General features: G+C 37.3%; 1 protein-coding gene across 3 annotated transcripts in view; it reads right to left on the minus strand.

The window, feature by feature from the left end:
- Positions 1-6,437: 6,437 nt before the first annotated feature.
- Positions 6,438-15,083, minus strand: part of LOC109429026 (probable serine/threonine-protein kinase kinX) — a 60,240-nt gene continuing 51,594 nt past the window's right edge. The window contains exons 3-5 of one of the 3 annotated variants that reach the window (XM_029870701.2): positions 13,658-14,683; positions 7,721-7,855; positions 6,438-7,476 (exon numbers count right to left, since the gene is read on the minus strand). In XM_029870701.2, the coding sequence (XP_029726561.2) occupies positions 7,408-7,476; positions 7,721-7,855; positions 13,658-14,683 (1,230 nt within the window). In that variant the 3' untranslated portion in view covers positions 6,438-7,407. The remainder of the gene's footprint in view (positions 7,477-7,720; positions 7,856-13,657; positions 14,684-15,083) is intronic. The other 2 variants (XM_019704854.3, XM_062854112.1) reach the window with 2 other exon arrangements.

Genomic DNA, 15,083 nt, shown 5'->3' on the forward strand with positions numbered 1-15,083 from the left:
CGGGAATTACATAGAGGATGCCCAAATTGGCTTATTTAGCACTGTTGAGATATTTAATCCCTATTCTGAATCTGCAAGCCAAACTGAGCCGAAATCCAAATTTTCATGAATGTTGGTGCTCGGGAACCTATTTAAAAATCAATTTGAAGTTTGTACGGGAGCGATTTGTCGAATCACCCCTCGTCGCATTTAATACTGGGCGAAGCTGTCAAGCAGCTATCAAAAGGTGATTTCAAAAAATCTCTTTGAAATTGATTTTAGGTACCAAAATAAAACTCTAAAAATCTAAAACAAATCATAGTGACTCAGAAAAAGGTGCTCTATCCCATAAAAACAAAATATCAATACATTTTTTGAAATTTAAAAACCTAATCAAGGAATTCTACAGAAATCTGTAGAGAAATGCCTATATGAGTAATAATTGAATGCATTTATTGAGGAACATTTTAAGAATTTCTTGTCATCTTATCTTCCAGTGTATCAAACAATTGTCCGTACAGTAGTTTTTTTGTCAAAATAATTTTTCATTCAAATGTTAATAACTTTTTTATGCGTCAATCAGAAACGCTGAAATTTTGACCAATCATGAATCATATATTAAAGCTCCATTAGTAAAATTTTGAGCGAGATCGAATAAGTTTTCTGAAAGTTATAGAACTTTTAGTAAAACTTATAAGATTTTTGAACACATTTTTAAAACATTAAATCTCAATATGTAATCGATGAAATTTTTTCAATTTTTTTTGTGTTACATCTCATATCTAAGGCTTTTATATGCAGCCATGTTTGGGGTTTTATATTCACTACAAAAAATATGAAAAATGTGCGTATGTAGTTGACGATGTTTTAAAATTTACCATATTTTGAACATATAATCTGCCAAACGTTTTCATCCAACAAAAGTGCATTACCTGAATGAAAAATCCATAGGACCTACTCTTCATATGTAGTTTAGTAGGTCCTGTATAAAAATATATCATTAAGAGAGTTTAAAATAGTTGAAAACACTTGGCACTTTTATTGATCAAAATATGATAAATTTCCAAATGACACTCTCAACACATATAGATTTTTCATATTTTTTTGTAGTGAATATAAACCTTAAACGAAGCTACATATGAAAGTCTTAGGTATAAGCTGTAACACGAAAAATATTGAAAAAGTTTCATTAAGTACATATTGAGACATAATGTTTTGAAAATGTATTCAAAAATTTTATAAATTTTACTAAAAGTTCTATAACTTTTAGAAAACTTATTCGATCTCGTTCAAAATTTTACCAATGGAGCTTTAATATATGGGCTATAATTGGTCAAAATTTCAGCGTTTTTGATTGACGTATAAAAAAGTTATAATCATTTAAATGAAAAATTATTTTGACTAAAAAATCACTGTACGGACAATTGTTTGATACACTGTATATCTTCTATAGAGGGATCCCTAAAGGAATCCTAAGAGGAATTGTTGGACCCTAGGAAAATCGCAAAATTTGTTCATCAGTAGGTCGGCGTCAGGAGCACGCTCTCCTCCATTAAAGTGCTGCAGGAATATCAGCAAAAATTTCTGGAGGAATCCCAGCAAGAGTTCCTGATGGAATCCTTGGGGGTATCATAAGAATAATGCATGAAAATATTTGTAAGGGTTCTTATAGAAATTTCAAGAAAAAATCTTGGAGGAACTCCAAAATAAGTTTCTGGATTAATCAAAGCAGATATATATTGAGAAATCTTAGCATGGTTTCTTGAAAAAATCCCTGGATAAATCCACGTAGCAATTATAGGAAGAGTTATTGAAGGTCCTAAGAAAAACCCATAGATTAGGCTGTCCCAAAAAAATCGATGTTCGAAAAAAGTCAAGGTGCTCAACCTTGCAATAAAAGATATACATATATGAAGCATTTTTGTAGAATATTTCGATTTTCTGAAAAATCGTTTAGAGGTTCCGCCAGGGCTGGTTAAATGTCTATTTTTTGAGCATTTTTCATCAAAATTCACTAAAAAATACATGTACTATTTTTTTATTTTCAATCATGAAAGTTTTATCTGATAGTACTTTTCATTTGCGCCATTTCATTTCTCTAAAAAGGATTTAACATATTTGAAAAAAAAAATTTTTTTTTTCTACAATTTCTCCAAAATTGCTTTGGTGGAACCTCTAAAACGTTTTTTTAGAAAATCGAAATGTTCTATAAAAATGCTTCAAATATGCATATACTTCACTTAAGAGTTTTGAGCACCTTGACTTTTCGAACATCGATTTTTTTTTTTGGGACAGCCTACCCTGGATACATCGCTGTAAGAGTTCATGTAGATTTTTTGAAAAAAATCCTGCAGCAATACCAGCAAGAATTTACTGAGGAGGAGCAGGCTGTGTCCCAGTTGGAACGTTACGCCAAGAAGAGAGAGAGAGAGAAGAATATATTGACGAAATATTAGAGTATTTTCCAAAAAAAATAATGGCTTTGAAGAACTTTTGAAAGTCCATGGATTAATTGGGTTAGAAAACAGTTAGCCCAGTAGTGGAAAAGGATTTGACGCGCTTATCCAGTTCCAGTAGGAACGTTGAGTCAGAAATAAGAGAAAGTAGGGTCTTGTACCATTTGGGCAGGTGTACCTATTTTGGGCACTTGCTGCTATAACTAAGTCAATTTCAAACCGATTGATTTGAAATTTTGTATAGAGTTTGGCACGTACAGTTAACTCTGTACAAAAAATCAAATCAATCGGTTTGACTTTGACTTAGTTATAGCGGCAAGTGCCCAAAATAGGTACACCTGCCCAAATGGAACAATACCCTAGATGGGGAAATGTTTGAGGTAATGGTTGGTAGGAATTAGAATAGCGAAATACTATGATTTTCCAATGATGTTCATTAAGTTCAAACCCGTTTGAGAAGTTAACAGTAGCGCCCAATAACAAATAGCAGATTTTGACATGAAAATCAAAAATCGATTTTGGTTTGATTGAAATAAGAGATAAAAGATCTGAAAATAATATCTAAAATGTATTCCTGAAATATCTTCATACTTATCATATTTACACAGACAAACAGACGTAACACTTCGAACATTTTTCAAATCAAATTATAGTCACGGAAACAGGTTCGCCCAATGCTAAAAGGACTGAGTTTGGCCGACCATCAACTAGGTGGCGGTAGTGGGCAAACGTCAAACTCGAGCAAAAACGATGCGAGCGCCACGGGTGATAAGTTGGCCAACTATCAAATTTTTAAATAGACCGTTAAGTCGGTGTACGATGCGAAATATCAGAGTGTTACGTCTGTTTGTCTGTGATATTTAGCTCTTGTAAGAACTAACAGCATTTGATCTTCAGTTATAAAGTTTGGTATTGCAATGATGTTTCAAGAACATTTTCCGGAAGTCGTTTTCATTTTTTTTGCCGCTTATATTGTGCTTTTGGTTAAAATCCGAAATGACTCGGGATGCGAAAATTGACTTTTTACCCACTTTTATGTGTCGCAACTCAAGTCGGATGCGTGCATATTATAGCTCTGCGCAATGTCAACAAAATGTTACAATGAGTTAAATTTTACTTCGCAGCTGTAATTTCGCATGTCGCGCTAGTCGTGACTTCGATTTGGTGCTGCGACGATAATAATAATCAAATCAATATCACGTTTTGATCACAGAGAAACAGACGTAACACTTAGAACAAATTTTATTGAAAAACATCGTCACAAAAACGTAATCGCCCAATGCTAAACGTCCTGTATTTGGCCGGGCCGCCACTAGATGGCGGTAGTGAGCAAACGTCAAACAGGAGCAAAAACGATACCTGCGCCGCGAATGGTAGATCGACCTACTACTGAATATTTGAATCAACCGTTAATAAGGTGATCGATGGAAAGCAATGAGAGTGTGACGTCTGTTTCTCTGTGTTTTGATTGTCAGTCAGTCAGTACTTTTCCTGTATCAGTTCCAATTCCTAGTCAGTACTTTTCCTCTAGCTTCCGTTCACCTTGCAGGTAATGTTGTGTAAAATATCCATTTGCTTTTCAATGGTTTGGGAAAAAAGTCCCGCAAGCAGTTGGGAAGTCAACACAAGCGCATTGTTTTCTAAATTCTATGATTCTTCTATATGATAAAATTAAAAAATGGTAAAATTGGTAGAGATCAGAGCCTTCTCGAAGGATATCTGAAAGCGCACATGAAAAATCCTGGACATTTTTTTTAATGCAGACATGTTGTACTCTATACTGGCATACAAAAGATTACTCTGATTATCCTGAAGTAATATTATAGGAACGGCTGGATGGATTTTCTAGTTTTCTATTTCATGTTCATATTTCAAGCTTATTGCCTGGTAAACCAACAGTAGTAGACACCCTAAGTTTCTCAGTAGTAGACACCTAGCATTGCAGTACAGTGGCGTTTCGGTTTTATCACTAGTCGTTTTAATCACTACTCGCCCAAATTCACGGTTTTCTGTTCGATAATATCACGATTTTCATTTCGTTTTTATCACACTTGTTTTAAAACATTCCGAAATCAATATAAAATTAAGACAGTATTGTCCAGTCCACCAAAACAGTTTAAAAATATAAGCTACGACTTATATATTTTGCAGCTGAACGATTTTGGATAAAAAAATTACATTTATTTCTCGTTTCGCTAAATTCACGGTTTCGTTTATATCACGGTAAAATTGTTTTTGACCGTCATAAAACCGAACAACCACTGTAATTAATCTAAGTTTCCCGGTAAAACATATTTGGTTGGTGGATCTCGAGTAACACAAGCATTCTTATTTATTTCTACACCTTATGCTGGAAGAGTTATGTGTCGTAATAACTGAACTGGTTTTACCAGAGGTTAGAGCTATTAGATTAAAGACATTAGATGACATTAGGCCGTATATATAAAGTTGAGTACCGTAATCCGGGGTAACATTGACCAAAATGTTCGATCTTTTTTGAATAATTCTCTTGTTAAAGCAAACGTTACATCTATTATATTTTTAAAACAAGTACTGGTCCTCTGAGTATGTGTTAAGCTACTCGAAAAAGTATTGTAAAACTTTAAAACATGTTTTAATAGGCTTTTTAATCTAATTTTTGATTTTGTTGATTTGGGCTAACATTGATCATGTCAGTGCTCAATGTTCGTTTGCGTTTAAAATAATTCGGGGTCGCTTATTTCGAATATGTTGTCCAAATTCTTACAAGTTATGTACTTTTTGAGTTATTTTAGGATTAAAATCCTCCAGATCGCGAATAACGCCTAAAGGTAGGCAATGGTTTAAGGAATTGATAGGCTACTTCTAATAAATCGTATATTTTATGGAAAAAGAGTGTTTTCATGAAAGTTTCGTTTATTCAATCCAACTCTAGGATATCATATTAAAGTAATACAGTGATTTCTAATCTCATATTGTATCCAGTATTCACACCAAGCATGATTGTTTGACAATGTATCTCATTGCGTTAAGAAACATAGTTATGGAAAATTCGATATATTTCAATGTTTATGAAATTCAATTTTCATGAATTGCATGTCATTTAATAGTTAAATGATAGCAGATTACGATATACTATTCGATGGCAGAAACTGATTCAATGTAATGCTTGTTTGAACATTTCATGGGGTCGTTCAAACCGACCAATGCTACCCCGCTGATCAATGATACCCCGTTTTACGGTATATGCTCTTTACTAAATCTATGTGAAGCCGTGGAGCAAATCTCTGTAAAACTTCACAGAGATCTGAGTAAAGAGAATTTACTCAGCTTTATTCATAATATGGCCTATTATGCATATTTCAATCACAGACAAACAGACGTAACACTTCGAACATTTTTCGATTCAAATCATAGTCACGGAAACATATTCGCCCAATGCTAAAAAGCCTATGTTTGGCCGACCACCAACTAGGTGGCGGTAGTGAGCAAACGTCAAACTCGAACAAAAACGATGCGAGCGCCACGGTTGGGCAGTTGGCCAACTATCAAATTTTGAAAAAGACCGTTAAATCGGTGTACGATGTGAATTATCAGAGTGTTACGTCTGTTTGTCTGTGTTTCAATGTTCGTGTACTCAGTACACGACGCGACCGCTCCCGGGTTCAATGTAACGTTTTTTATACAGTTATTTGCCGGATTTCTCCACATGGGGCCAGTTCTTACATTGCTCCTACTTGCTTTTTTTCTTGCAGAGTACTCCGCTCTACTCTGCCCATATTCGCATAGTCGACGTAACCACCACCTACAATGTCAGCATACACCAGCTAATACCTAATGCAAGTGCATATTTGTGACTAGTTTTTTTCCAATAGATCACAAGTTAGTTAGATGTCAAAAATTCAAAAATGTGTCGAAAAGTACAGTGGCGCTTACGTCGACAATGCGAATATGGGCAATGTTGGCAATGCTCTGGAGCTTGCTCTTGTCTTGGCCTGGAATGTGATTTATCACCAACAATATCACCCGGATCTCCCTTTTGTTTTGTAACGATGTGTTTTATTACTGAAATCTAATATTGCGTGTGGGCTTGGCAAAAATCACCGTTTTATAGGTTCCGTGTTCTTCGTTAGCTGACAACGGTCGAAAGGGTTCTTCATATCACGATTCATCATCCTCACTATACAGATTTTTCGTGAGAACTTTCTCCTGGTCTGCTGCCCCAATTCTCAACAACATTCTAGGTATTTATTATTGAAAAACAATCGGGAATCGTTCTTGGGTTAGTTTTTCCTACACGATGGATACAAACTTGTTCGATTGGGCAGTTCTTGATTCAGAGTCCTAATGCTCTTAAGGGGCCGTTCATAAACCACGTAGACTTTTTGGGAGGAGGGCGGGGGGGTCTGGCCAAAGTCTACGCTCCATACAAATTTCAAAAATTTTGTATGGACGAAAGTCTACGAGGCGGGAGGGGGGTTCTGAGATGGTCAAATTTTGGTCTACGTGGTTTATGAACAGCCCCTAACAGGAATACCGCTCAGAGCAGGATAGATCAATCGTCGGAATCGTTTGTAGTTCGGGTTTTCGCTTTTAATAAAAACTTATACTTCATCGATGCGTCTCAAGCCAGCCAGAGTGATTTGAATAAAACTTATCTTATTTGAAACGCTTCCGTAGAGTATCGAACGTCAGTTTGTTTGAGTGTATTGTGTGTGTCTGTTTTAAAAATAAAACTGGTCTTATCAATGCTTCATGTTTCACCTTAATGTAGTTCTTACAAAGTACAGAATTATTCATATGATGGGAGTCCTAAAGTCGAAATTAGTAACATTGATGCTATACTAGTTTCAGTTGAAAATTTCGATAAGTTGACGGAGAGAACAAACTAAACGCGTGGGATTTCTTGAACAGCTACTACACAGTTGTTTTTTTCCTTTTCCTAAAGATTGGTTTGATTGAAGTGATACGAGGTTTCGGGAGGCGATAGGACTTACTCCTCCTGCTCTTGCTCGGCCAACATGGGATCGTCGGTGTCCACTAGTTTGCCGGATACGTCATCCTGGAAGTAGATTCATAGGCCGATCGATTAGTGCAACCAATATGGCGGACTACGCGTTTAAAACAAACATGGCGGCAGCTTAAACCAGTTTCGTTATCTAAAGAATATGATGTTTAAAAGTACTATAAGCGTACAAATGTTAGAAGCATCCTTTTTAAAATACTATTATCCTGACAAGCAGCGACTATTAATAGTTAATAGCATTGATTTCATGAGTTTATTCAGCTTATTGTTCTATTCACACCTCTTCGGCAATCTCCACGTCCTCTTCGGCTTCCTCGTCGGCGTCCTCTCGTTCTCCCATGGCAGCGGCCGCCTTCAGAAGTTCCCTCTGCTCCGCCAAATCTTCGTCGTAACCGTGCACGTCGCTAGAAGTTTCCTTTGAAATGGTTCGAATCGAATAATTACGTAATTTCACGACTGATTCCAATCTGAAGGATAACGTCAGACCTCTCGCATATGGTTACTGCTACTATTTTTAAAATCACACATCAAATCGGAAGCACATCACAGCGAAAATATAATACATCAAGTGAATATGGTCAATAAATGCATTTCAATAAAGCATGTTATTGTTTGAACATTTGATTAGAATTTTTTGCGAAATGAGTAAGTGTAAGTGATTGAATAGAATTCGATAGTTTTTGTTATGTTTGTTTGTTGCAATGCTTACAACAATTTACGATGAATATATGTTGTTATTATTATTATTAGCTTTATTAAAGAGATTTTCAGCCCGCGGCTGGTTCATCTCCAACGTGAATATATGTTTAACAATCAAATCGTTGCAACTTTTTTTTCTTGTAGGTAAAAATGCTAGACTTCGCCCCGCTCTAATTTTCACCACTTCATACATAAAGCATCAGCTGCTGAGAGAACCAACCATCATCCATACCGTGAAAATCGGAAGGCTACGGTGGGTGGGTCACATCATCAGGATGTCGGATAGCAACCCGACTAAAATGGTTCTCGAGAGACATCCGACCGGTACAAGAAGACGTGGAGTGCAGCGAGCTAGGTGGGTCGACCAAGTGGAGGACGATCTGCGGACCCTACGCAGAGTGCGGAACTGGAGACAAACAGCCAAGGACCGAGTGGAATGGAGGCGGCTACTATGTACATCAGAGGCCATCCCGGCCTTAGCCTGATCGGTAAGGTAAGTAAGGGCTTAGACTAGAGCAGTGGCGAGGTCTAGTGCTTTTACTCTTAGTAATTCGAAGTTGAGCCAGACGTTTTTCAAAAATCACGCATTTCTGTGGTTGAGCACCAATAGCATAAAAAGGGTAGAAAATAATGCAGAATATTTTTTCTGGATATCCTAAGCCATCCAAACTGTTATTGAGTTTAGATGCTACGCAGTCTACACATGTAACGGTATCTTCTTTCGTTTTACAAAGCTACGATTGTTAATCTATCATGTCCAGTAAGTCTTCTGAAAGTTCAAAAGACAGTGTCAGAACAGTTGGGATATCCTAGGACCTAGGTCATCCAAACTGTTCTTGAGTTTAGATCTTAAAGCCTACGGGTGTAAGGGTAATTTATTTCATTATTCCAAACTACGATTGATCTATCATGCCCAGTAAATCTTCTGAACGTTCAAAAGACAGTAACAGATCAGTCGGGATATCCTAGGTCATCCAAATTGTTCTTGAGTTTAGATCCTAAAGTCTACGAGTGTAACGGACATTTCTTTCATTATACAAAGCTACGATTTGTAATCTATCATGCCCAGTAAATCTTCTGAATGTTCAAGGGACACCATTAGATCGGCTGGGGTCATCCAAACTATTATGATGCTTAAAATCTAGCATCTACAGCAATTGAAGTTTCTGTTTTGGCTATATAGATATATGTTTTATAATCTATTATACCTACTGGAGCTCTAAGAGCACTATCAGATACTACGATCTAGCTTCGCGATATTCTGATATTCAGAATCGTTAATACTGTCCAGCAATATTGGACAACATGCAACATGGAGTCTAAACAAAATTACCAACCGTAATGATTGTATCCATTTCATTTATTTAGCGTTAATAACAATTATATCAAAACTGAATCAGTAAACCCTTATCCTAAGCCGCGTCCCACATAAACCTGAAATATCTCAAAGGTATTTTGGAATGGCTCTGAGTTTTACAGAAGGATCTGGGTGGGTTGGACTAGGTAACATAACTTTTTATAGCACAAATGTTTCAAAGGTACAAAACAATACCAACTAGTCTTTGAAGAATATTAGTAAATATTATTCATTATGTATCATTATTTAGTGTAGCAGGCCAGCATTGCAAGTGTAGATATAAAGTTGTGTGCTCCATGAAATATTGAATGATCTTAACTATCACAAATATTTCATGTAGTGACCATTGAGAGTTAAGAGGTTTATAGATCCTATTTGGTTGTGTAACGTTACTATCTAAAACGGAATCACCTGATGTCACAATAGTTGTTTTTTATAAAACTTAGCTCCATAACAGTAAGGATGTCCCAAAATCTCCCTAAAAATATAACAACGCTTATTGTTCCTATCGCAAGTGTAGAACTGAAGATATGGTCTCCAAAGTAGTTTGGTTGATCTGGAATATTTCCCAACTATTTTGGAATGACTCATGAAATGCCAGAGGGATTACAGATTACAGTTGGATGTGTAATAGTACAGTTCGCTGTGAGAATAACTACTGTTACTGTCAAGAGTTAAACTTCAGGACAGTTTGGACGACCCGTAATGCCCCAAAGGTTCATAATAATATCACAGAGAAACAGACGTCACACTCTCATCGCTTCCCATCGATCACCTTTTTAACGGGTAATTCAAATATTCAGTAGTAGGTCGATTGGCCACTCGCGGCGCTGGTATAGTTTTTGCTCCTGTTTGACGTTTGCTCACTACCGCCATCTAGTGGCGGCCCGGCCAAGCACAGTGCATTTAGCATTGGGCGATTATGTTTTCGTGACGATGTTTTTTAATGAAGTTTGTTCTAAGCAGTGCTGAAACTTTCATTTCGTCATATCCAAATTCAACCACCTACAGCTCATTCTAGAAGCTGAACCTGAGAATATGGTTTATGGGAAACTTGTGCGGCTAGACCAGTTCTGCAAGAAAGTCACGGAAAAACCGCTATTTTTCGAATATTTGATGTAAATGTCACGTACTACCTTTGAAAAATGCCAAATGATATTCACCGTGAATATCATTGGGATTTTTCGAAGGTAGTCCGTGACATTTACCTTAAATATTCGAAAAGTAGTGGTTTTTCCGTGACTTTCTTGCAGAATTGGTCTAGCCGCACAAGTTTACCATATATCATATTCTCAGGTTCAGCTTCTAAAATGAGCTGTAGGTGGTTCAATTTAGATATGACGAAATGATTTTTTCAGCACTGGTTCTAAGTGTTACGTCTGTTTCTCTGTGATAATATCCTAGTATACTCCAGGTTGGTGCAGTAGCCGCGATTGATTATACACCGTTACTCAGTGCATATATCAGATATGGCTATTGTTACGAGTGTAGACCTGAACTTCTGAACTTCAAGATAGTTTGGCTGACCTGGAATATACCTATAGTGTCTCTAAATGACATTTGAGATTTCAAGAGCTTCATGGAACCCAGCAGATTATGCAATGCTATTATTTATAGAAAAAAACACATAATAGTTATTTATGTAACGAGTTGCAAAAAGTTGATTTTTTCAGCACGAGTCGTACATTTACCCAACGAGGCTTGTCGAGTTGGATAAATACGGAGAGTGCTGAAAAAATCGAGTTTTGCAACGAGTTCCATACAAAATTTTATGCAATGATTTTTTTCATAATGCAATCCATTTGAGTTGCATAATGTTCATAATGCAACTCAAATGAGTTGCATTATGAATGCAACTCATTTCAGTTGCATAATGGGCCACTTCGGAAAAATTGATCATTTTGATTTTGATGAGTTATATAAAATGTAAATTATGATACTGAATTGTATAAAGTTATTTTTGTAGATTTAAAGGACTTCATTTTAGGACAGTTTGGACAACCCTGAATGTCCCAAAATTTTATAATAATACAAAGTAGAGTTCAGACTAGTCCAGTAACCGTGGTTGATTAGACAACGTTACTCAGAATAACAGTATGGCTACTGTTACGAGTGTAGACCTGAAGTTCTGAACTCCAAGGTAGTTTGGCTGACCTAGAATATCCCTATTGTGTATATAAAATACATTGTAGATTTCAAGAGCTTCATGGATCCCAGTAGATTATGTAATGCTATTAACACATAAACTTTTTATTGTAGATTTGAAGAACTTTACTACAGGACAGTTTGGAACACCTAAAACATCCCAGAATAAAAAACACCATTTGATATTCTTGACGAAGGTTAAATGAATACATATGAACAACTGGTATATCAATTAGTTTTTTTCTCCAAACTTTATGATGTTCAAGATGTTGTAGGTTGTCAGTGAAGTCACAAATACAGTTATTCCCATTTTTCCTCTATAGTGGACTCAATTTGTAACAACTTTACCGAAGACAGTATGCTGTTTTATTGAATTTATACAGCCATTTCTATGTTGGGATCACATATGACCCCTCCGGCTCCAAATGTACAAAATTTTACTGCATTCGGCTCTCAATGTTTTTTTGAATAAATCCTGGAATAATTTTGAAAACAATCGTTGAAGGAATGCCGAAAAGCGTCCCACAACGAATCCTGGTGGAAATCTGTGGTGTAATCTCTCGAGGAATCCCTGGATACATCTTGATAGAAATTGGGAGAAAATTCCAAGAAAACTGAAGGGAACTTTCAGGAGGAATCTTGGGGGCATTCTCTGGAGGATCCTGATAGAAAGTCCAATCTCTGAAACAATTTCAGAATGATTTTTCGAGAAATATTGCGAAGATTCTAGAGTGGAATTCTAACAGGTATCCTCGGAAGAATCCCTGGAGAAATACAGCAAAAAATCAGAAGGGATACCGGAAGAAAATTCGAGTCGGAATTCCAAGAAGAAAATGTATAAATATCTCTAGAAAAGTTCAGGAAATAATCCCTGAAAGAGGATTTCTGGAACTATTTTTGGATATTTTGGAACTATAATTCTGGATAATTCTTTATAGGAATCATTTGAAAAATTTACCGGAATCCTGCAAGAAATTTTCAAGAATACAGGAGCAATCCCAGAATGATTTTTTTTGGGAAAAATCTAGAAGTAGAATTCTAAGAGATAACCATGGAAGAATCCTTGGAGAATTTGGGAAATATTCAGACAATATCCCAGATGACAACTCAAGGATAAATTCCGAAAGCAATCTCTGGAGGAATCTCTTAAAGAGTTCCTGAAGGAATTCCGGGTGGAGCAAATTCCCGTAATCCCACAAAAAAAAATCAGGAAGAATCTGGAGAAGTTATGGCAAGAATTCCTAGAGGAATCTCAGAAGCAGTCCCAAAGTAATTCATTTGAGAAAACCCGTGATGATTCTAGAGTGGAATTCTAGAGATATCCCTGGAGGTATCACGCGAGTAACACTGGTAGAAAATTCATGAAAACGTCTGGAATTGCCGAAAGAATCTCGGGAGAAATTCAAGGAGGAATCTCGGGAGCAATTTCTGGAGAATGTCCTAGAAGGGTTCCGTTTTGAATATCAGGATCAATCACTGTTAGAATCCAAGAGGAATCTCTGGTAGAATTGCTGATTGAATCCTAAAAGGAATCCTTGGACAAAATTTCCGTAATCCTGGAAGAGAATTTTAGAAGGATTAATAGGTGCATGTCCTGGAGGGAGAAATGCAGCTAGGAATTCCTAGAGGAATCCCTTAAGCTATTCCGGAATGAATCATTTGAAAAAAATCACGAAGAATCGCAGGTGGGATTCTTGAACGGATTCCGGAGAAATTTCCTGAAGGAATTACGGATAGAATTCCGGGAAACATAGTTGAGCAAATTTTTGGAATTATTCCACGAAGAATATTAGTAAAATAGTTTGGATTTAATTCTGGATGATTTTTTGTTGAGTTAAGGTACCCAAGAAGAAACCCGATGCCCGAACCCCTACCCAGCATAAACTTTACTTCGATTGACCTCAGAGAACAAACATGCGAGACAATAGTTCGTGCAGCACAGAGAGTTGAGGCGTTGCGAAACGAGAGTAGAGAGAGCACGTACAACATTGACCATTCGACCATAGATAATCAAACCTTCGGATCGCCGCCGGTCTCCTGAACAGTTTCCTCTTCCACCGGATTATCTAGGAGCAGGCCTTCAGTTACTTCGCCGTCATCAACTGCTTTTGTCACCTCCATCACCGATACGGGTTCGTCACTGTCACTTTCATCGTCATCCTCTTCATCGCCGCCACCACCAGCAGCTTCGACCATTGTTGGTTCGTTTTCAATTTCATCATTTTCCGGCGGAGGATCTTTGGCGCTTTCCACCGTGGGTTGAAGATCTGCTGTTGGTTCGTCGGATGGGGTACTTTCTTCATCTGTCGTGATGGGAGACATTGGTGTCTCGTTCTCAACGACTGGTTTCTGATCGGTTTCATCGCTGATCTCTTCTATGTTTTCAACTGATTCTTCTTCGATGTTCTGATTTTCTGTATCTACAACTGGTACTGCGGATTTACTGTCTTCGTCGTCAAGGCTCATGGGTTGTTCAGAGTCTTTCTTGACACTTTGAGAACTGTCCGTTTCACCTTCTTGAGTCACTTCATCTACTTCTGCGTCAGTATGTTCTTCAGTTTCTTCTGAGTGTTTCTCTGTAATCGGGTCAACACTTTCTACTTTAGTTTCTGATTCTGATGCTTCCGATGAAGGAAGCTCTGTCAGGATGCTCCTACTATTTTCTTCGTTGTCTTCAGCATCTTGAGGTGTTCTCGCGTTTACTGTTGTGGCTTCGACAGGTTCTTTGCTTTCTTCATCAACAATCATAGGTTCCTCGGCTTCGTTTTCCGACAGTTCTTTGGTTTTGTGTTCAGCAACTTCAGGTTCTTTATCTTCGTCACTATTTTCTACCGTTCCTACCACTTTCTCATCTTCTTGCATCTGATGCGAGGAATCATCAGCATCCATAGATGCTTCGACCAGTTCTAGTTTCTTCTCCTCTAGTTTCTCATCTTCAACGGCAGTTGCAGTCTCTTCCCGCTCTATTGCATCGTCATCTCGATCTTCTTTCGTTTCGGATTCGTCGTTGGTTGTCTGCTCGTTTGTTTCGACCTCGTTTTGCTTGAGTGCGTGGAGTATTGTGATGAGTGACCACCAGAGCCAACGCATGATGAACAGGACAATTTTGTTCGAGTGTGTGTTGGGATGTCGATATGCCAATATGTGTTTGGGGTGTAATCAACGGCGTCGGAATGAAATGAAAATTAAATCAAAATTAGTCATAACTATTCTACAGTAACACAGAGGAACACATCTTACGACATCCAGTCAGCGAGATTTATTCGAAATGTTAGGCGAAGTCTCTGGAAAAAGGGCGATTTGTCGGGTTAATAAACACACACACACACATACAGAGAGGTAAGGGTGGCACAATTGCAAAGCTGAGAGTTTTTTTTTTTGTCGACTGATAGCGAACGTTCGCTGTCACGCTTTATTGACGACCTTTATCCAGCAAAGAAGT

This window comes from Aedes albopictus, chromosome 2 (genome assembly GCF_035046485.1).
Source record: "Aedes albopictus strain Foshan chromosome 2, AalbF5, whole genome shotgun sequence".
Classification (NCBI taxonomy): Eukaryota; Metazoa; Arthropoda; class Insecta; order Diptera; family Culicidae; genus Aedes; species Aedes albopictus.